The sequence below is a fragment of the Megalobrama amblycephala genome, linkage group LG21 (genome assembly GCF_018812025.1).
Source record: "Megalobrama amblycephala isolate DHTTF-2021 linkage group LG21, ASM1881202v1, whole genome shotgun sequence".
Classification (NCBI taxonomy): Eukaryota; Metazoa; Chordata; class Actinopteri; order Cypriniformes; family Xenocyprididae; genus Megalobrama; species Megalobrama amblycephala.
In genome coordinates this window covers 9,128,038-9,149,391 of record NC_063064.1, presented here as the reverse complement: position 1 = coordinate 9,149,391, position 21,354 = coordinate 9,128,038, and the positions used below count along the sequence as shown (strand labels likewise).

Genomic DNA, 21,354 nt, shown 5'->3' with positions numbered 1-21,354 from the left:
TGCATGTGTGTCAGTATATTTGATACACTTCAAGTGACAGCCCAATATTCCTGCTGCGTAAAGATGTAAATGGGGGGGCTGTAATGCTATTTCATGCATTCTGACTTATTTACACTGTTAAAGAGTTGCATTCTCATGCTAAACATGAGAATGAGAATCCACTACTTCCGGTTTCGCTACAGGATTCGGAGAGTTTTTTTCGAATGTGTCCTGTATGATGTCAAAAGAGAGCGGAATTCCTTGTATAGGCACTTCTCCCTGATAAGCGTGCACACACACATCACCCAGAGCAAGAGCAAGAGCACGCCCATCAACGCGCTTCGTTCGGGTCACGGAAGCCGAGAGATTTTTCAACAATGGCTGTGTCCAAATTCAGGGGCTGCACCCTTTGAAGGCTGAATACAACATCGAGGCAGTCTCATTTAAGGAAAATAACCATCAGATTGCAACGTAAGAAAGAAATTACAGTATTTTACACCTCACAATGAATATCAGTTAATTTTAATACAGTTACTTTTCTTAAATATGACATCCTTGATGAAGTTTTCAGCCTTCAAATGCGACCTCCGGAGGACGCACCCTCCGAAATGAGACGCAGCTTCTGTAAACAAGGAAGTGTGTTTTTGGTTGTAAGGGAAAGATTACCTTTTTCAGCTTCACAAAGAACCCAGCATTAAGGGAACAGAGGATGAAGTTTGTTTTCCCGGGGCAGCAAAGGAGTTGTGCACGTATGTTTGTTTGTTCCCGGGAATTCGGTGATGAATACTTTGTAAACAAGTCCCAGTTCAGCGATGGATTTGCAGATCGGGGGCGGTGAGTAAAGCTGCATAAGATGTCTGTGTTTTGTTGGCAATCGGTGTGCAAGTGCATATAATGTAAACAACACGGACTTTTTTGTTCCCTTTGTATTTATAATGATGTCGCAGCTAGCATGCGATCTCTACGCAGAAGCTGTGCGCGCTTGTGACTCTTTAGCTCCGCCCACAGCACTGACGGCAGACACGCCTCCAGGATCTCAACTTTTTTCAGAAAGACTCCGTTTAGCATATCTATCTTTTATAAATATAAAAAAACTAAAGACTTTTTCGGAGATATGAAGGATGCATTGTTACTCTATATGTACTCAAGATTAATATGAGATTGGCAGAAACTGTGTGTGATACCCCCCTTTAAGTCACAGGCCATTGGCACATATACACAAAAATGTCCCTGTCACTTTGTGTATCCTCCATGCATTTGTGTGGATTTGTACCTAGCTGTCTCTTTCCATTCCGCGTCCTCTCCCTCTTTCAGGCAGATCTCGTCCAGCTCGGTGAAGAGAGCATGAGGAATGTGTTCCTCATCATCCTCCATTCCCAGCAGAAACTGTACACGCTGTGATGGTGTGTCCGCTAGAGAGAAACAAGAGTTTTATTATCTCTACTCTCTGTCCTTTTTGACATAATCAAGTTTTCATTTATCCATCTAGAGAGTCAGTCTTACTGTATGAAGGTGATTCTCTGCCATCTTCGGTTCCTGAGTCTCTTTCTCGTGACCTCTTCCTGTGGCGGTGTCCATGGTGACGATGTCGCCTGTGTGATCTCCGACCCAAAGGTACATGCACACCGATGTAGAGGGTACGGTGGCCTGCCAGGGACAAACAGAAGAGTGCAGTTATCACAATACAACATTAACAAAATAACTACTATAAACATCAAATCAAAGGAACCCCTTGACCAGTTTATTTTTAAAAACCTGTAGTTTTAAACAGGATCCAAGGAACCTACGGGGGCTGAAAGAGGGTGCTCGGCAGTCCATGGAAAATTTTTTAATACACTAACCAATTTTGACATTACTACTGTTACTACTACTTTCTTCATTCTTTCTAGACACTGGTTGGAGATCATGAGATTAATTGTGATTTTTTTATTCTATTGACAGCCCCAGTTATTAACAGTAAGAAATACAAACCTAATCTGCATATCCACCTGATTTTTAACATAAGAGTGGGTGCAGCCATTTGTAAATTGAATGTGTCTGGCTTCCGGTGTTATCTGCTTCTAGCTATACTTTTGATGAGCTATACTCATTATGCTGATTGATATTGCAAACTGGTATTGTTGAAGGCCCTGATAGACTCATAGCGAAGTTCTTTTTCATTCTTTATTTAGGGCTAAAAAGAAGTTCTAAATACCTTTGTAGTGGTATTCACATCCTTGCACTGCCCACGCTGCTGAGCGGCATTTAGATAAATATGTAAATATGTGCTGCCTGCTTTCCTCACAATAACAAAATAAACAAACAACAAAAATGACAACAGTGAGAAAACAGCAGTTAAGAAAGCATGTGATCATAGATATGTGGATGTGCTCTGCAACTCGGTTCTCCAGGCAAGTATAGTCACGTTTATTTCTATAGCATTTTGTTCAATAGATTGCTTTAAACCAAACAGCTTTACAGTATTAAACATGAAAAAACAGTGTCAGTGTTGCTTTCAACTAGAACTACACTTCAATTTCTACTATAAGCTGCTCTCCAATGTTTATATTGTCACACGCAGATGTCTGACCTTGACAGATTCAGCAAAGGAAATGAACTGGAGAAGATTTCCCCGTCAAAGAGTGCTGATCCCCAGAGCGCCTACCTATTACAGTCGCATGAAAAAGTATGGGCATGATCTGTGAAAAGTATGATCATAAAAAATGGTCATTTTTTAACCTGAGTAAGATATTTTACATAAAAGATGTTTGCAGAATTTATTAAAATAATCTGAACCATTGCTTTTAAAAATGTTCTCCAACCAATGAATAAGGTCGTTTGTCACGTTTAACAAAGCGTTTATAAGTGGCGCCCCAGACAACAGACACTTTCATTTTAATCATGAAATAGACCCATAAGCGTTTGCTAATGCATGACAACAGGACACTTTCATTTTAATCATTTTTTATTTACTGTCCTGGTAGAGATTGCAATAACAAAGCAATCATGTATCGTGGGTTCGATCCCAGGGAACACATGTGTTCATAGTGTAAAGCCTAAATGCACTATAAATCACTAAGGTTAGGTTTAGGGGTGGGTTGGGTGTAGTCATTAATAAAAATTAGTTTTGGTAAATGGAAATAGGAGAACATGTAGCCCACAAGACAAAAAAATAGCTGAATTTATTAAAACTGTTCAAAAGTTTGGGAACCATTGATTCTTAATACTGTGTGTGGTTAGCTGGATGATCTACGACTGTTTTGTGATGGTTGTTCATGAGTCTCTTGTTTGTTATGAGCAGTTAAACTGAGCTCTGTTCTTCAGAAAAATGCATTAAGAGCCGGGGGGGTGAAAACTTTTTGAATTTGAAGTTCAAGGTAAATTGTACTTAATTTGTCTTCCGGGAAACATGCAAGTATCTTCTGTTGCTTCCGAAGGGCAGTACTAAATGAAAAAAAAAAAATGATATTTCAACAAAATAAGAAAAATTTGGACCTCTTCATCCTGTTCAAAAGTTTTCACCCCTGACTCTTAATGCATTGTGTTTCCTTCTGGAGCATCATTGAGTGTTTGAACCTTTTTTAATAGTTGAGTTTGAGTCCCTCAATTGTCCTCATTGTGAAAAGATGGATCTCAAAATCATAGTCACTACTGGAAAGGGTTCAAATATGCAAAAAATGCTGGAAAACTGAAGAATCTGGAGGACCTGGAGGATTTTTCTGAAGAACAGAGCTCAGTTTAACTGCTCAGAACAAACAAGGAACTCATGAACAACCATCACACAACAAAAAAACAGGCGTAGATCATCCAGGTAACCACACACAATATTAAGAATCAATGGTTCCTAAACTTTTGAGCAGGGTTATTTTAAAAATTCAGCTATTTTTTTGTCTTGTGGACTATATGTAAACATCTTTTATGTAAAATATCTTACTCAGCACAGTACTAAATAAAAAATAACATGCATTTTGTATGATCTCTCTTATTTAGTTAAAATTATTCACATTTTCACAGATGTGCAAGTGGTTCCCATACTTTTTCATGCAACTGTACATTATTATCAACTTTTCTGGAAAGTTTGCTTTGGCAAGCTGTTTTGAACTCCCGAAACAAACTTAATTTGGGGCTGATTTTGTTCGAAATTACATCACACCAGTTTGTTCTTCTATTTCACTTGAAGTATATCGGGGCCTTTACCATATTTTAAAGGTGCTAAAGAGGATGTTTTGTTTTATACATTTTTGCAATATTACTTGAAACTGTCTTTTCTAACTGATAAAAGACTATTTATTAGGTGCACTGAAAGTAATAATATTAATATACATCATCTGTGCCCGAGGTAGGGCCTTAAAAACATCAGCCAATCGTTTACGCGATCATCGCGTAAACGATTGGCCCTCTGGCTTGTCAATCACTGCCGTGACGTTCCTTTTGAGAGACGAGCGTGGCTGCGCTCTCCAGTAACTTTCCACACTCTACAGGCGCCGCATGCAATGTTTTTGTCAGGAGACAGGAGTAACAACTGCAGATTATGAGTTACCTGCGGTGAGTCCGACATAATGAATCCAAAAAACACGACACAGCGAATGCCGGTGGTAAACACTTGTGTTCCAATACGAGTGTTTACGAGTTTTGGGAGGCGTTCCTTTGAAATGTGTTGTGAAGGAGGGGGGTTGTTCTTACGCATGCGCTCATTTCAAAAACTCAGTAACAGTCTTTGGATTCTCAGTTGACGAAAAAATCCTCTCTATCACCTTTAATGTATTGTTGTAATTATAAACACACTGGTTTGTAGTGCAAATAGTTTTACCATTTACTTTGTTATTCTTCTAGTTATTTACCTATAGTAGCTAATGAAGCAGAAGTCTCATACATTCACAGAAAAATAGCAAACTTTCATATGGCAAAGTATGCTAGATAGTTTTGTGGGGAGGGAATATTTCATTATATGTTCAATTTACTTTGGATTTCATACAATGACATGATAAAAACTAGCCAGTTAATTTAGGAACTATAATGTTAAAAATTGTGACAAAATGTTTTTGTTTTGTAGGGTGAACTGTTACTTTAAAATGAATAGGTTCTTTATTTGTTCATCTTAAAGTGTCTCGCAGATGTAGAAGACTGTTGTGTAAGATTCAATCTCTGTAGTCACGTAATCAGATTCAGTGATTCTGTACTTTGTGTTTCTGTTCTTGTTTACAGTCTCAGATTAAACTATAGCATTAAATCCCTCTTTCTCTCTCTGCAGCCTCTCCCTGCAGCTCAACGTGTCTCTCTGAACAAAGATGAAGCTTGACAGTGTCTGTGGGGCGAGAGAGAAAGCACATATGTGTGCTTGTGTGATTCCAGCCCTAGGCACTGACACAGAGAAGCAAGAGCCACAAATCAGACCTTTACGTCACGACTTAAGTGTGTGAGACAGATGGAGACCAAAAGCAGATCTGCATATAGAAACGGCTGATGGCCCATGCTGACTGTGTCTTCTGAATCACCTCATCAGTTTTTAATATAACCTGCGTCTCACTCTTCAGAGATACACACTCTAATGAGCTGTAGTTTTCCAGCTCACTCAGTCATGCAATTTAGCATCTAAATAAGTGATAAAGACCACCAGGGCCGACATAAACATACACACGTGTGCTTTTATCTCACTCCCTTCACTGATATCTTCCCCCTGCAGCCTTGGGGTGTGTGTAGCTATGTGGTAGTTCATACAAAGCTGAGTCACTTTCAGTGAAAAGTCCTCTAAACATCATCTAAACACTACAATTCAGAGCAGTTACAAAGACCTTAATAGGATTGTTCACTCAAAAATAAACATTCTTTTGTCAGTCTGTCTTATGCATTTCTTTCTTCTGCCGAACACAAATAAAGATTTTAAAGAATGTTGGGAAATAAACAACATCGGAGCCAAACGACTTCATTGTATGGACAAAAAAAGGCATTCTTTAAAACATCTTCCTTTGTGTTCCACAAAAGACAGAAAGCCTTACAGGTCTGGAATGACATGACGATTAGAGTTTTGGGATAAATCATCCGTTTAATAAATATTAACCCACTAAAATCCAAAAACCTCACGTTCTCTATAAGTAAGGAGTTTTCTGTGAATGTGCAAGACTTCCGATTTATTAGCCGCTAAAGGGAAATAACGAGAAGAACTCGAGTAAAATATGAACACACTGGAGAGCTGCTTTATAGTAGAAACTGAAGTCGTAATTTTAATTAAAAATGACACTGTCACTGTTTTTTCATGTTTAAAGGTAGGGTAGGAAATTTCAGAGAGGATAGCAATAGCACACTAGCTTTGAAAGCATGAGATCCCACCCTCCTTCAGAGCACTATCCAAAGCCATTCTTCCTTCAAAACACATGAACGCGCAGAGCAGCTTCACGAGATAAGAGACGGCATTAAATTACCTCCTGTTTCAAAGCACATAACATTACAATAATAATGAACGTAAACAACTTACAGAGCTCTTACTTGTACCACCTGACTGCCGCAGATTCATTTCGGTGGTGATAGTGATAAATACGAGTCTGAGCATGTGAACAGCTCCGGGTAGAACATCACGGGTTGCCATTTTATAATTACGGTTATAACATGGCAGGAACCGGGCAGGGTGCAAGGAGGTATGGAAATACCGAATACCGTACCGAATGCAATGATTGGATGGACATTTTTGACTTCCACAGAAGATATACGTACATGTTTTGATATTTAGACCACTTCTATTATCAGGATGTGATATCTCGGGGCCTTTTGTGGACGACTGTTTCTGCCTCTGAGGTAACTGCGATTATATCTCTCAATTCCACATTTATATTTTACAGTATGACTTTATTTCTAGTTTTAAACCTTATCTCACAACAGTCTTTTTATTTTTAGTTTTTTTTGCTGTGTAAAACTGTCTCCAAACTGAAAAAATGTTACTAGCATGGATACCAGTCTCATTTATGAAATGTACATGCATCATTTATGGTAAAACAGATGGTTAAACCTTCAGTAAAAACTGTCTAATTTGTTTTGATTAGGTCAGAGGAACATCTTAAAAGAAGAAGAGAGGAATAATTAATTAACTAAAAGAAATGGCAGAAACTGACATTTAATAAGAAACAAATTAGTTGGTAAAATAATGATTAAACATATAAATAAACAATTTTATAAACACATACACTATGTACACACACTCCCTCTGAAAATATGTGTTCTTCACAAGGGTTAAGTAAGGATAAGGATGAAACATAGAGGTTCTTCAGGCACAGACACTCTCTGGCTCCAAGTGTGTGTGTGTGTGTGTGTGTGAAAGAGCTGGAATGAAATGTTTCTCTAAAAGGAATATTTCCTCGGGACTAAGAACAGCTAATGTCAAACACTGGATTCATTTCCTCTCTACTTCTCTGTTTTCTAAAAATTAGGGCACCATTTTACAATGGGTTTTTAAGCTTGTATGTTGGAGTCTATGAGTTTAATGCCTGCTAAATGCCTGATTAGATATGCAATGTTAAGAAAACACTTCTTAAAAGTGAAATGATTTCTGTAAATCCAGTGATCAAATGCTGTGTGGCTTTCAGTTTTCAGTGATAGGCTCAAGACTACTGTCTGGTCTGTGTGTGCGATTTCACAATCCTGGAAGACCTTCTAAACGTATATATAACTAAACCTTCTAAATGTACATAGGCTTTTTTAAAAAGTAAAATTTAAGAGATAAAAAAGTAGGGAGAATCAATTAATTATGAATAATTTACTGGCATTGTCAGAATATTGATGTAATCAATAAAAAAGTAACTGTAGTCTGATTACAATTATTTTCCTAACAGGAAGTCGACTATTATGGGTTGTTTGAAAAACGCATGCTCTGGAATTATATATATTTCTCAACCGATTGCCACCAAACTCGGTCAGCATGAAGTCAAGACACCGAAGTTTTGAGCAGATTTTTAATGTCTCGAATGGTTTGGCTGTGACGAGGCAACGAATTTATGGTGAAAAAAGGGAAACAGGAAGTGTGTTATAACTTCTGCATAAATTGACTGATTTTGATTAAAGGTGCCATCGAATCAAAAATTTATTGTTGTTTCGTTAGCATGTTGCTAATGTACTGTTAAATGTGGTTAAAGTTACCATCGTTTATTACTGTATTCACAGAGACAAGAGCCGTCGCTATTTTCGTTTTTTTAAACACTTGCAGTCTGTATAATTCATAAACACAACTTCATTCTTTATAAATCTCTCCAACAGTGTGTAATGTTAGCTTTAGCCCGTTAGCCACGGAGCACTATCAAACTCGTTTAGAATCAAATGTAAACATCCAAATAAATACTGTACTCACATGATCCGAAGCATGCATGCAGCATGCATGACAAACACTTTGTAAAGATACATTTTGAGGGTTATATTAACCGTGTGAACTTTGCTTACGCTGTTTAAGGCAAGCGCGAGCTCGGGGGGAGGGGAGCATGAGGAATTAAAGGGCCAGCAGCCTGAATCGGTGCATTTCTAATTATGCCCCAAAATAGGTAATTAAAAAAATGTATTTAAAAAAATCTATGGGGTATTTTGAGCTGAAACTTCACAGACACATTCAGGGGACACCTTAGACTTATATTACATCTTGTAAAAAAACATTCGATGGCACCTTTAAACTTCAGCTGTGTTTCAAGAGACAGATCAAAAGCAGATCTGCATATAGAAATGGCTGATGGCCCATGCTGACTGTGTCTTCTGAATCACCTCATCAGTTTTTAATATAACCTGCGTCTCACTTCAAGACATCGCAGATGTAGACCTGTGAAAGGATTCTTGATATCTTGAACACTGTTGTCATGGCGATACGTCAAACATTAATATTTCTTTTGGGTGTTTTTGAGACTCTTAGCATGCTTCAAATTGCATGAAACTCGACACACACATCAGAGTTGTCAGCCAGTAGACATGAGCAAAGCCTTAGAAATGGATGTGTAGGAGCAGCTCAGTAGGCACCAAACTCGCTACATATATTGTTCTCATCGAGCTGAACAACTTCTGATTTTACAGTCTTTATCTCCGTCCAAGGGGAAGTCAGATATTTTTTTTTTTGAATGTGGATTTTTGGAATCAAGCTCTGAATTTTTTTAACTGAACTACTGCTCCAAAGGGCTTCATATGATTAAAATATGGCATATTAAAGTTGCTCTGACATAGTTATTTTACATTTATCCACTTTAAATGCATATTGCCTGCCATCCATAGTTGTCCTAAAGCCACCAGGGTGGTAGTGGAGCCGGGGATTGGGCCCGTCATCACTGCTTGCAGCTATATTTTAACTTTATTTTTTAATAATAATAATTCATCAGGCAGTGTGTTTGGCTCCCAGGTTCAGAGTGTGAGTTAAAGCTTCAATTACCTTCCAGCTCCTCTTTCTCAAAATTTGTGTTGAGCATGGACCGAGTTCCACCCCTGTCCAGCACGGCTTCCTCATCATTTCTCTGCAAAACAAAGCACAATGATTAAACACACAGTCACACATACACAATCATGTTCTCTTATGGATGATCACTGACAGATAACTCATCCTACAATCCATATAAAACAGGCCTACATCCTAAAAAAATCAAGCAGAACAAACTTTACACGTATAAACACATTTACACTACCATTCAAAAAGTTGAGTCTCTAAAATTGTTTTAATGTTTTTAAAAGAAGTCTCTTATGCTCACCAAAAGCATTTATTTAATCAAAAAGGCAGTAAAAAACATGATATGATGATTTGCTGGTCAAGAAACATGTCTCATTATTATTAATGCTGAAAACAGTTGTGCTTGCTAACAGTAATATTTTTGTGGAAATCATGATGCATTTTGTAAGGATACTTTGATGAACAGAAAGTTCAAAAGAACAGCATTTTTAATAGAAATCTTTTGTAAAACTACAAATGTTTTTACTGTGACTTTTTTTTCAATTTATCATCTTGTACTGAACAAAATAATTAATTTCTTAATGGCCCTAAACATTTGAACACTAATGCACAGGTATACATACTATTTACGCTATTATTATTATTATTATTATCAGATTCATTTGTTAGTCATTGCACATAGGTGGGAGGTTTGGACTCTCTGAGTCACGACTAAAAGTCACGACTATTTTTAAAAAAAAATGCTGGTTTAAAGGACACCACAAGCTCATTGTATAAATGGACCACTCGGAATACTTTCACCTGATTGTCTTCGGTTTACTGACGTCACATACATATAACACCTGTCCATTCAAGTCTCAATATACATTTAATGATTGACACGTTTCATGATTTAACTCTAATAAATGCCACAATGAGGCCATAGCAGACAGACCCTCATTTCCTCTCACGGTCACCGTGGTTTTGCCAAAGGAAGACATGGTCCTGAAAATTTTGTCCTAACCATATCTCTACCCATACGTTATCCCTAAAATCAGAGGGATAAGATAGGTGAATAACACTGATGTAAAAACACCTAAGCCTGGTTGTAAGTCTAAACTTGACATAAACTGTAAAGTTGTCCCTCAAATCTGATTGGTTGATTGGAATGATGTTGATCCAGGAACATGTTGTACTTGGTGAAATCACATTCACCTCCATCTCGCACCAACAATGGATGACATCCCAAAATAAGCAGCCGTCTGCCTGAGCCTAACCTTAGCAGACAGTTTCCATGACGACTAATGTGGCCTGCCGCTAGTTGTCCCCAGAACATAAATGACATTGTTTTAGTCCCCTTTAAAGCCAAAGTTTCACTAGCCTGTGGCTCAGAATCCAGATAACCCATAGTGTAGTATTCATTTATACTCTTTAGCAGGGTAAATAACCACTCGAACATAATCAGTTGCATGTCTTTAGTAACATCTGGCTAAAGCCTACAGCAGAACCAAAGCAATTCATTTTAAAAGGATAGATGACTGCGAGATGATCCGCTTGTACATGAGCGCAGAAAGAACGGCAGCATTATGGATAGACAACATTAAGGGCCATATTACGAGAAAGATTGTTCACAGTGCAAAAGACAATGAGAATTCAGGCCGGATGAGACACGGTCCACGTGGGAAAAGATTATAATTGTGTGCTGGAACATCCCAACATACATATGAGTGTCCACGTGAGAAAGCCAAGGGGATCATGGGAGAGAAAAACATATCCTGCAAGTTTGGTTGGATCAACCACAACAGTGGATATATGTGGAAATGAGGAATCATACGGTTCCATAGTAACCCTATGGAGTTCAACAGTTCCCGCACCCTTATTCAGTGGGGCTGGTTCCGGAAGTATTTTTTCCATTCATTTTTCCCATAGAGGTTTTTTAAAAAGTCTTTGTTAAAGAGTTATAAGCCATGAACCAAGCCAATCAGCTACAAGGTGAATAATGGCATTACAAACATTGATTTGAAGCAAAAAAAGTACTTGAAAATTGGACAAAAGGACAAAGGTACAAGACTGTAAACTTTACGGTTTTAGTAAGGGAAAGAACTACGATCCCATGAAGCACATAATCAGCATAATCTAATGAAAAAAGATGGAGAAATATAAAATGTATACAAATATTATATACAAATGATTTTTAGAGTTTAGAGAGATCGACTCGATTATGTCATTTTGGGTGCTTCATTGGGGGGGCTTCATTGGCAGCTATTTTGGAGCATGTAGCTTTTTTTCGACTCACTGATTGGTGTAATTTTCTGTACAGTATCAAGGGTAATGTAGTTTTTCACTAGGAATTCTGCTGTTAAATACAATTATTTTAAATATAAGCTGAAATAATGTGGCCTGATGGCTTCAACAGAAGCAAATATCATGGATTAACAATCTCACAGCTCACAGTAGGCCTGTCTTTAAAGGTTTAAAAGGTATAGTTCAAAATCAATTTGCCCAAATTGAGTTTTTACTTCCAAAACCTGACTGTTGCACTCTATAACGGGCCATCTGACATGTCTGTCAAACACTCAACACTCTTAATTTATTACTTATGTAAAGGTAGTGCTGATTAACTCCAACTAGATTATTACATTCTCTGAAAAAAAAAGTTAGCTGTGCTTGCAAAACTTTCGAGTACAATGCTAAGGTGTTGTAAGTAGGTGCCGATGCATTGTTATGCAGTTACTAAAGCGTTCGATGTGGGGGGTTTTGTACATTGCTATGATGCTCTGACTGGTTTCTAGTATGTAGCTAGTCAGTTGCTAAGTTGTTCTGTTTTTACTATGCTGCTATGTATTTGCTTAGGTGTTCTGAAGAGCTTTTCACACTGCCCTAACCATGGGTTAGCTTTGTAAAAGAAGGCAGAGTAAAGGATTAAAAAGATTAAAGGAACATTTCACACATGCAACTTAAAAGAAGGGTTAGCAGCGCTTTTTTCCCAGGGTTATGAAACCCTGCTTCGGAGACTAGATGACTACATGCTCAGCAACAGACAACCAATCACATACATGCCTCATATTCACATGCTTTGGACAGCCATCGAACAGTAGTTTCAGCGTTTGAGAGGAAAAAATGCCAAATGGTGACAGAAAACTTGAAGTGGAGTGAAGAAGAGAGTATTTTTACTTTTAAAGTCCGAAAAGTGCATTCTGGATAAACTTGAAAGTACAGTCAGCAATATATATGACATGAGGATGTACAATGCTAGAGCCTTTATGTAAACATATTGTGTGCGGCATTCATCTAGTCAGTGACACAGATACTGCAAATCCGCAAATAAGGACATTAACCCAAGGTTTAGGAATGTACAGTGAAACAGTGTGAACAGTGTAAAACTACAGTGGGTATGGAAAGTATTCAGACCCCCTTAAATTTTTCATTCTTTGTTATATTGCAGCCATTTGCTAAAATCATTTAAGTTCATTTTTTTTCCTCATTAATGTACACACAGCACCCCATATTGACAGAAAAACACAGAATTGTTGACATTTTTGCAGATTTATTAAAAAAGAAAAACTGAAATATCACATGGTCCTAAGTATTCAGACCCTTTGCTCAGTATTTAGTAGAAGCACCCTTTTGATCTAATACAGCCATGAGTCTTTTTGAGAAAGATGCAACAAGTTTTTCACACCTGGATTTAGGGATCCTCTGCCATTCCTTCTTGCAGATCCTCTCCAGTTCTGTCAGGTTGGATAGTAAACGTTTGTGGACAGCCATTTTTAGGTCTCCCCAGAGATGCTCAATTGGGTTTAAGTCAGGGCTCTGGCTGGGCCATTCAAGAACAGTCACGGAGTTGTTGTGAAGCCACTCCTTCATTATTTTAGCTGTGTGCTTAGGGTCATTGTCTTGTTGGAAGGTAAACCTTTCGGCCCAGTCTGAGGTCCTGAGCACTCTGGAGAAGGTTTTCGTCCAGGATATCCCTGTACTTGGCCGCATTCATCTTTCCCTCGATTGCAACCAGTCGTCCTGTCCCTGCAGCTGAAAAACACCCCCACAGCATGATGCTGCCACCACCATGCTTCACTGTTGGGACTGTATTGGACAGGTGATGAGCAGTGCCTGGTTTTCTCCACACATACCGCTTAGAATTAAGGCCAAAAAGTTCTATCTTGGTCTCATCAGACCAGAGAATCTTATTTCTCACCATCTTGGAGTCCTTCAGGTGTTTTTTAGCAAACTCCATGCAGGCTTTCATGTGTCTTGCACTGAGGAGAGGCTTCCGTCGGGCCACTCTGCCATAAAGCCCCGACTGGTGGAGGGCTGCAGTGATGGTTGACTTTCTACAACTTTCTCCCATCTCCCAACTGCATCTCTGGAGCTCAGCCACAGTGATCTTAGGGTTCTTCTTTACCTCTCTCACCAAGGCTCTTCTCCCCCGATAGCTCAGCCAGCTCTAGGAAGGTTTCTGGTCGTCCCAAACCTCTTCCATTTAAGGATTATGGAGGCCACTGTGCTCTTAGGAACCTTAAGTGCAGCAGAATTTTTTTGTAACCTTGGCCAGATCTGTGCCTTGCCACAATTCTGTCTCTGAGCTCTTCAGGCAGTTCCTTTGACCTCATGATTCTCATTTGCTCTGACATGCACTGTGAGCTGTAAGGTCTTATATAGACAGGTGTGTGGCTTTCCTAATCAAGTCCGAATCAGTATAATCAAACACAGCTGGACTCAAATGAAGGTGTAGAACCATCTCAAGGATGATCAGAAGAAATGGACAGCACCTGAGTTAAATATATGAGTGTCACAGCAAAGGGTCTGAATACTTAGGACCATGTGATATTTCAGTTTTTCTTTTTTAATAAATCTGCAAAAATGTCAATGTGTTTTTCTGTCAATATGGGGTGCTGTGTGTACATTAATGAGGAAAAAAAATGAAATTAAATGATTTTAGCAAATGGCTACAATATAACAAAGAGTGAAAAATTTAACGGGGTCTGAATACTTTCCGTACACACTGTACCCTGTGGATAAACGGCAAATTGAAATGCGCATGTGCAAGCTGCGCATTCAAAGTTACAAAAATCTGGTGGTGCACGTACAGTCTTCTGATGACAGAATTAGCATTGTGCACACTTATGCTGACCCTCACGTACACGTAAAAAGTGAAATATACTTTGGTCTTATAGAAAATTCCTTTGAGGGTTTTTTTTTTTTTTACCTCTCCATACATTTGCTGTGGTGGTTGTTACCACATTGCTATGGTTGCTTGGCAGTTCATAGTGTTTTTTTTTCTATGTTGCTATGTGGTTAGCTAAAGTTTTCTTAGTAGATTTTTTAATATGTTGCTATGTGGTTGCTAGGATGTTATTGAGTGGTTGCCAGGGCATTGCTATAAGGTTGCTTAGGTTTTCCTTAGTGGGTTTTAGTGAGTTGCTATGCTGTTACTATGCACCAAATGCACTAGTGTTAAAGCACAGTGTCAGTAATAGTGATGCTTGTCTAATAAAAGAAACCATCTCAGAGCATCATTGCCATGGTGAGTCATTTTCTTGAGCTGTGATGCGTGCGTGTGTGTGGTCTGAGGTGGTGGCGGAGCACTCATGCCTGCCAAGAAACCATAAATGGGAATCCAGGGTGAACTATATAGATTACCATGGCAACTCAGCCCAGCAGACTCATGGGAAGCTCCATTCAGTCTGCCCGTGATGTCATCAAAATGAGCCCTAATCTCTCCATCTTGTTCTTGGAGGAGAGATGAAGGACACATGTGCACACAGTTATTCTGATAACTCATTAACACGTCATTAGTATGGCACATAACGAGGGGTTACTCTTACAGACATGGAGGGGGAAAAAATGTTGACACTGTTTGATCGAGATAACACCTGTGCAAACATATGAAAAGACACACACACAAGTGCACACTCACACACATGCTCGCACCCCCTTGTGTGTTCAGACCTCACTAATGAAAGCTAACAGTGTGTCCCGCAGGCCTGATTCTCTTTATATTAATAAGCATCTTCCTGTGCAGCTGAGGTGTGACATTATATCTGAGATCCCCCTCGTCCTGTACTTCCTCACTTGCTATCGATCGCTCTGTCATCCCTAATCTTTCACACTTCTTTTTTCCTCTCTTTGTATTCCATTTTATGTCCTTCTCCCTCTCAGCCTCAGCAGCATGCTGCGTACAGAGTCACATGACCGCGGCTGCTTGGGTTGAATAATGATGAAGCAGATTCGCACATGTGGACACACATTTACATACACGGGGGTGGGGGAGGGATTGGGGTCACTCTCATATGCCGGTTTCAAGCAGAGCAATTTAGAGCTTTTTTTTATTTTTACGTAAAACTAGGGCTGTCAGTCGATTTAGATTTTAGTGAAATTAATTATATAATATGAAGATAGATTAATTAAATTGATTGCAATTAATCACACATTTCAATATTTCATGTACAGTTCAGGGAGCATGATTCGTTTTTGTATTTTGTATAATGTTTTTATAATTAAATCAACATGTTAAATTAACAGCCATAGCAAAATCACGAAGGATCAAAATTGAATGATTAATGAAAATACTGAATGTCACTGTGTGAGATAGTAAAGTGCAGTTTAATGGGAAGTTAAAAAGATTCACTATAACAGCCATGAATCCCACGGCAGTTTTTCCATAAAATATTAAAATAAAAAAATCCATCCTGACCTCATTTTATACTTGAAAACAGATTCTACTGCCTGTCTTCCAGAAACACAAATATAGCATTTCCACAGGCTTAAAGACATGAATGTCAACATGAAAACAAAATTGACCATATTTTTAGTAGTTTTTTGATGATCTGTTTGTGCACAACTCATCAATCCATGTTATTCCGAATAATGATAATAAAAAAAAAACCTTGTCTATACAATCTAAACATTTAGACAACACAATCACTTAGGGCTGGGCGATATATCGCATGAGATTGTCACGCGCATTTCGTCAGTAAAGCCGGTTCCCTGATTACCGCTAAATCGCCATCACCTGCTTTCAAATGGAGCAGCATTTAATGGAAAGAACCGTAGATCACTGACAAACTACGCAATATCGCGTTCATTATCGCAGATGAATCGCCTTCGATAATGAACGCGATATTGCGTAGCTTGTCAGTGATCTATATCGCATGCGATATATCGCCCAGCCCTATAATCACTAGTAATTCAACTTCTCTCCTAGAAACACCTGACTCTATTATGTAATGTAATGCCCACTTTTCATAATCCAATCAATTCCCAACAGATAATATCAAGTCCTACATTTTTGTCTCACTGGATATGTTTCCTTTGGAAATAAGTCAGATCAGGGAAGTAAAATTAGTTGCTTCTTTAATTTTCTATTGTTTTTCATTGTTTGTCAACTATATACAGCTAAAGACATGAATTAAAGGCACACTATGTAAGTTTTGCCGTAAAGGTTGCCAATTCAAAACAATAACAAAGGCGTAGCTTGATGATGCAATGAATTGGAGTAGAAAAATGGGAATCAAGTTCATAGATGAGCTAACGTATTATGTATAATGTATAATATATAATGTATTTATAAAATGATGTTTATGTTTATTTTACAATTAAAGTTACGTTTAACATCTGCCTCCTTCACACTATTTTATTTTATCCTAATGAAACAGCCGAAAGTGCTGAATTACTACTCATACAGGTCACTTTATTTGAATTAATGCAGGCTGTTTTACTTGGTCAAAACAATTATACTAAAAATACATTTGAGTGTGTTGAAAGTTAACGGTACTCTGTGCTTTCACTTGGTGGCTGCTATGAGATGCTTGTAGCACACTGCAGTAAGCTAGATCGACAATAATTTCATATTAATAAAAGACAAATGACTTGTGTTGCTAAATGGCATGCAATTCATTTTAAAGGTGCCCTAGAACTTTTTTTTAAAAGATGTAATATAAGTCTAAGGTGTCCCCTGAATGTGTCTGTGAAGTTTCAGCTCAAAATACCCCATAGATTTTTTTAAATTAATTTTTTTAACTGCCTATTTTGGGGCATAATTAGAAACGAGCCGATTTCAGGTTGCGGCCCCTTTAAATCGCGTTCTCCGCCCCCTCCCGAGCTCTCGACTCTATCACAGCATAAACAAAGTTTACACAGCTAATATAACCCTCAAAATGGATCTTTACAAAGTGTTCGTCATGCATACTGAATGTATGCGTCGGATTATGTGAGTATTGTATTTATTTGGGTGTTTACATTTGATATTGAATGAGTTTGATAGTGCTCCGTGGCTAAAGCTAACATTACACACTGTTGGAGAGATTTATAAAGAATGAAGTTGTGTTTATGAATTATACTGACTGCAAGTGTTTAAAAATGAAAATAACGACGGCTCTTGTCTCCGTGAATACAGTAAGAAACGATGGTAACTTTAACCACATTTAACAGTACATTAGCAACATGCTAACAAAACATTTAGGAAGACAATTCACAAATATAACTAAAAATATCATGTTATCATGGATCATGTCAGTTATTATCGCTCCATCTGCCATTTTTCGCTGTTTTCCTTGCTTGCTTACCTAGTCTGATTATTCAGCAGTGCACATCCAGACGTCCTGCCCTTGTGTAATGCCTCAATCGTGGGCTGGCATATGCAAATATTGGGGCGTACACCCCGACTGTTACGTAACAGTCGGTGTTATGTTGAGATTCGCCTGTTTTCCGGAGGTCTTTTAAACAAATGAGATTTATATAAGAAGGAGGAAACAATGGAGTTTGAAACTCACTGTATGTCTTTTCCATGTACTGAACTCTTGTTATTTAACTATGCCAATATAAATTCAATTTTTAATTCTAGGGCACCTTTAAAACATTGTATGGTGGAGAAAATGCTGTATTACTGTTACTACAAATAAAACTCATTCTGATTATGCTGTGTTTGCAAATTTCCAAAATAGTCTAATTTACTTTTTTGGTTACAAACTTGGGTACATGGTAAATCAAGAAAATGAGATTCGACTAACCGTGTTGAGCTATATAACAATGACTTGTTTTCTGTCGATAAAAGTATCCAAACAGTTGCTCACCTGTCTAATAAAACAAATAATATACTGTATAAAGCGTCGTTGGTGTTTCCATGGTTTTTACGGAAGTAAAACCAGAAATCGGGGGTAATGCAAATATGAAGTCATTGACAGGCGACGCAATGACACGAGCCACTACACTGGTTAAAATTGTGGATTTCTTTAGATTTAAACATTGTTGGAAACATTTGGGATAGTGTAAGTGCATAAGTCAACAAAATATATAACACTGGTCTAGTGCGGAGGTCGGCAACCCGCGGCTCTAGAGCCGCGTGCGGCTCTTTAGCGCCCGCCTAGTGGCTCCCTGGAGCTTTTTCAAAAATGTATGAAAATGGAAAAATATTTTTTGTTTTCATATGGTTTCTGTAGGAGGACAAACATGACACAAACATTTGTAACGTTTTCCAATGCTGTAACAATGTGAATAATAAATATTAAATTTCAACATTTCTGTCAACAAAGATTTGCGTCATAGCCTGCGACACACGTTTCAGTGTGGCGCGAGGGTATGCATCAACGTCACTTTCCCGCCGAAAGCATGCTCCCTCAGCTGGACTGAGAGGCAAAAGAACCTGCTGCGTGACTAGATTTAATAGGGGAAACTGAGAAAACGCGAGTAAAACAAACGAATTACACTAAAGGTTGGATTCAAAAGTGTTTCTTACAACTTGTTAAATAAACCTAATCCATGGATATTGACATGCAGTCAGGAGTCGTGTTTCCTGACATTTATATGTGCCTGATTTGACGCCAGGGAAATACATAAAGCAAATCTGCCTGTGAATATTTTATAACTACAATATAGGTAGGTTTAAATCCACGTAATCACTTATATAAATGTTATATATATCGTCATATTGTCCAGCCCTAAAACATATAGTTTTATAGTATAGTTTTTGTCAGTGTTTATTTTAAAACACACCATTATGCAGAATATAAGATGGAAAATATTTAATTGATGATTTGTCAACATAATATATAACAATACAATATATATGGAATGATTTTTAATTGCACCGATCCATTTGCTTATTTTTTCTGTAGCTTTCAGCAGTTTTTAAATATATACCTCGGGAATACCTCATTATGTATTTGTAGCCTACTTAGTCATTTTGATAGTAGGCTAATATAGCTAATATACACTTACAGTCTGTGTTGCCTTCATATAAGGCTTATATAAGGCTTTTAATTTTTTTGCGGCTCCAGACAGATTTGTTTTTTGGGTCCAATATGGCTCTTTGAACATTTTGGGTTGCCGAACCCTGGTCTAGTGGTTTTTGGATATTTCCAGAAATCCAGAAATCTTACATATTGTGCCTTTAAGACATGTGAATTAAAAGAGGCTCAATAAAGGCTCAGTATCTGGAGTCTGATGGAACAAACTGATGTTCAATTACACCATTGACCTTTGAAAAAAAAATCTCATTAGGATTCTTATTAATAAGAAATTTCCATCGTAAACTCTCTAGCAATAAAATAAATTGATTCTTTTCTATTTAAAATAAAATCAAATATTTATGTTCACTATTTTGTATTTAAAATAAAAAAAATTATAAAAACTATGTTAATAAAATAAAATAATTGTTAACATTGACTGATTAATTTTCTTATTGGGAAAGAATAAGCCTGAACTTCAGATTGTAAATGTCTGTTTTCAGAATTAAACAAATTGTATATCACTTACTGTATAAATATAATAGCCACCCTACACTCAAGATATGAAAGTCTGCCTTAAAAAAAAAAAAAAATACCATATAGGTTCAAAGTATCCAAGCTGGATTCTTTGCTGTCCAGCATCTCCCAGAACTTGAAGATAACGGCTGCCTATCTTACTCCAGCAGCTGGAGAGTATCTCCAGCACTTCATCCTTTCCAGTGTCACCCTCTTGCTGTCCTCTGTCCCCTCATGCCCCATTTCACATTGACAAAGAAGGCCACTGTTAAAAGCAGAAGAGGATCGAGGGAAGAAGGCAGAAAAAGATGGAGACGGGACACTTTGAATGTGGGTGCCAAGATATATACTACCCACATTTGCTTCTCTGTTCAAACAATGCTGAACTAAACAAATCAACAGAAATAAAAGACAAATGTTGTTGTGAATGCCTTAAGCTCCTATATATTTACACCTGTGGTTTGTAGAGTCCTGGCAGATTGGACATCTTACAGGAAATTCCAGTGCCAGAACTGTGTATATTCTATAAACAGCATCCATTAACTCTGCAGAAGTGCATGTACATGTATATTCACACTACATTCCTGAATAGCAATGGATCTCATTAGACATTAGGCTGAATAGTAAGAGTTTCTGCTCTGAAAGGCTCTTTTGTGCCATCCGGTAAGAATTACAGTCTGAATTTACGCTAACATCTCTGTTCTTCAGCCATAATGGCATTCTCAAAGTCTTCTGTCTGCGTCTAAGGAGACCTCGGTCAACTGCTTCCGCTAATAACGCAAGCACCAAACCACGTTAAAACAAAGAGGCATTTTGAGGATGCGAGGATGTGTAATCTGTCATCAAATGTTGCATGTTTTTTATGATATCAGTCCCAGCATTAGATCATAATGGCCTTATGGAAACGGTTAATAGCAGATAAAAGGGTCATTTATATATGGTGCGTGACGGATGTTGCTTTTCTGCTCCATCTGGAGCAAGTGAGCTGTAATGCGCGACTTTAAGGCTTTGAGAGATTGATGCCGGATCGGTTTGTGCTCAGGGTTATCAAGGACGCTTAATGCGAAGAGTAATCAACAAGCTGAGAACTGTGCTGGGATTTGTACTGTATAACACCATGAAGTCATCACAATATGACTCCAGAGGGATCTGCAAAAGATGAAAGAAGATCAGATACTACTGGACTAATGATTCTCACTCACTAAAATCAGACCAGACAGAGTCACCTCTGAGGAGGGGCACCCAGTCAACTGTAGCTAAACTGCAACTGAAGGCCTGAAG

At 38.0% G+C, this 21,354-nt stretch overlaps 1 protein-coding gene across 7 annotated transcripts in view; it reads right to left on the bottom strand.

The window, feature by feature from the left end:
- Positions 1–21,354, bottom strand: part of slc4a10a (solute carrier family 4 member 10a) — a 66,865-nt gene that overhangs the window by 26,865 nt on the left and 18,646 nt on the right. For 6 of the 7 annotated variants that reach the window (XM_048172430.1, XM_048172428.1, XM_048172423.1 and 3 more), the window contains 3 exons: positions 9,344–9,425; positions 1,483–1,626; positions 1,253–1,391 (listed from right to left, as the gene is read on the bottom strand). In XM_048172430.1, coding sequence (XP_048028387.1) covers positions 1,253–1,391; positions 1,483–1,626; positions 9,344–9,425 — 365 coding nt within the window. Of the gene's footprint in view, positions 1–1,252; positions 1,392–1,482; positions 1,627–9,343; positions 9,426–14,974; positions 15,065–21,354 lie in introns of all 7 variants that reach the window. The other variant, XM_048172427.1, reaches the window with a different exon arrangement.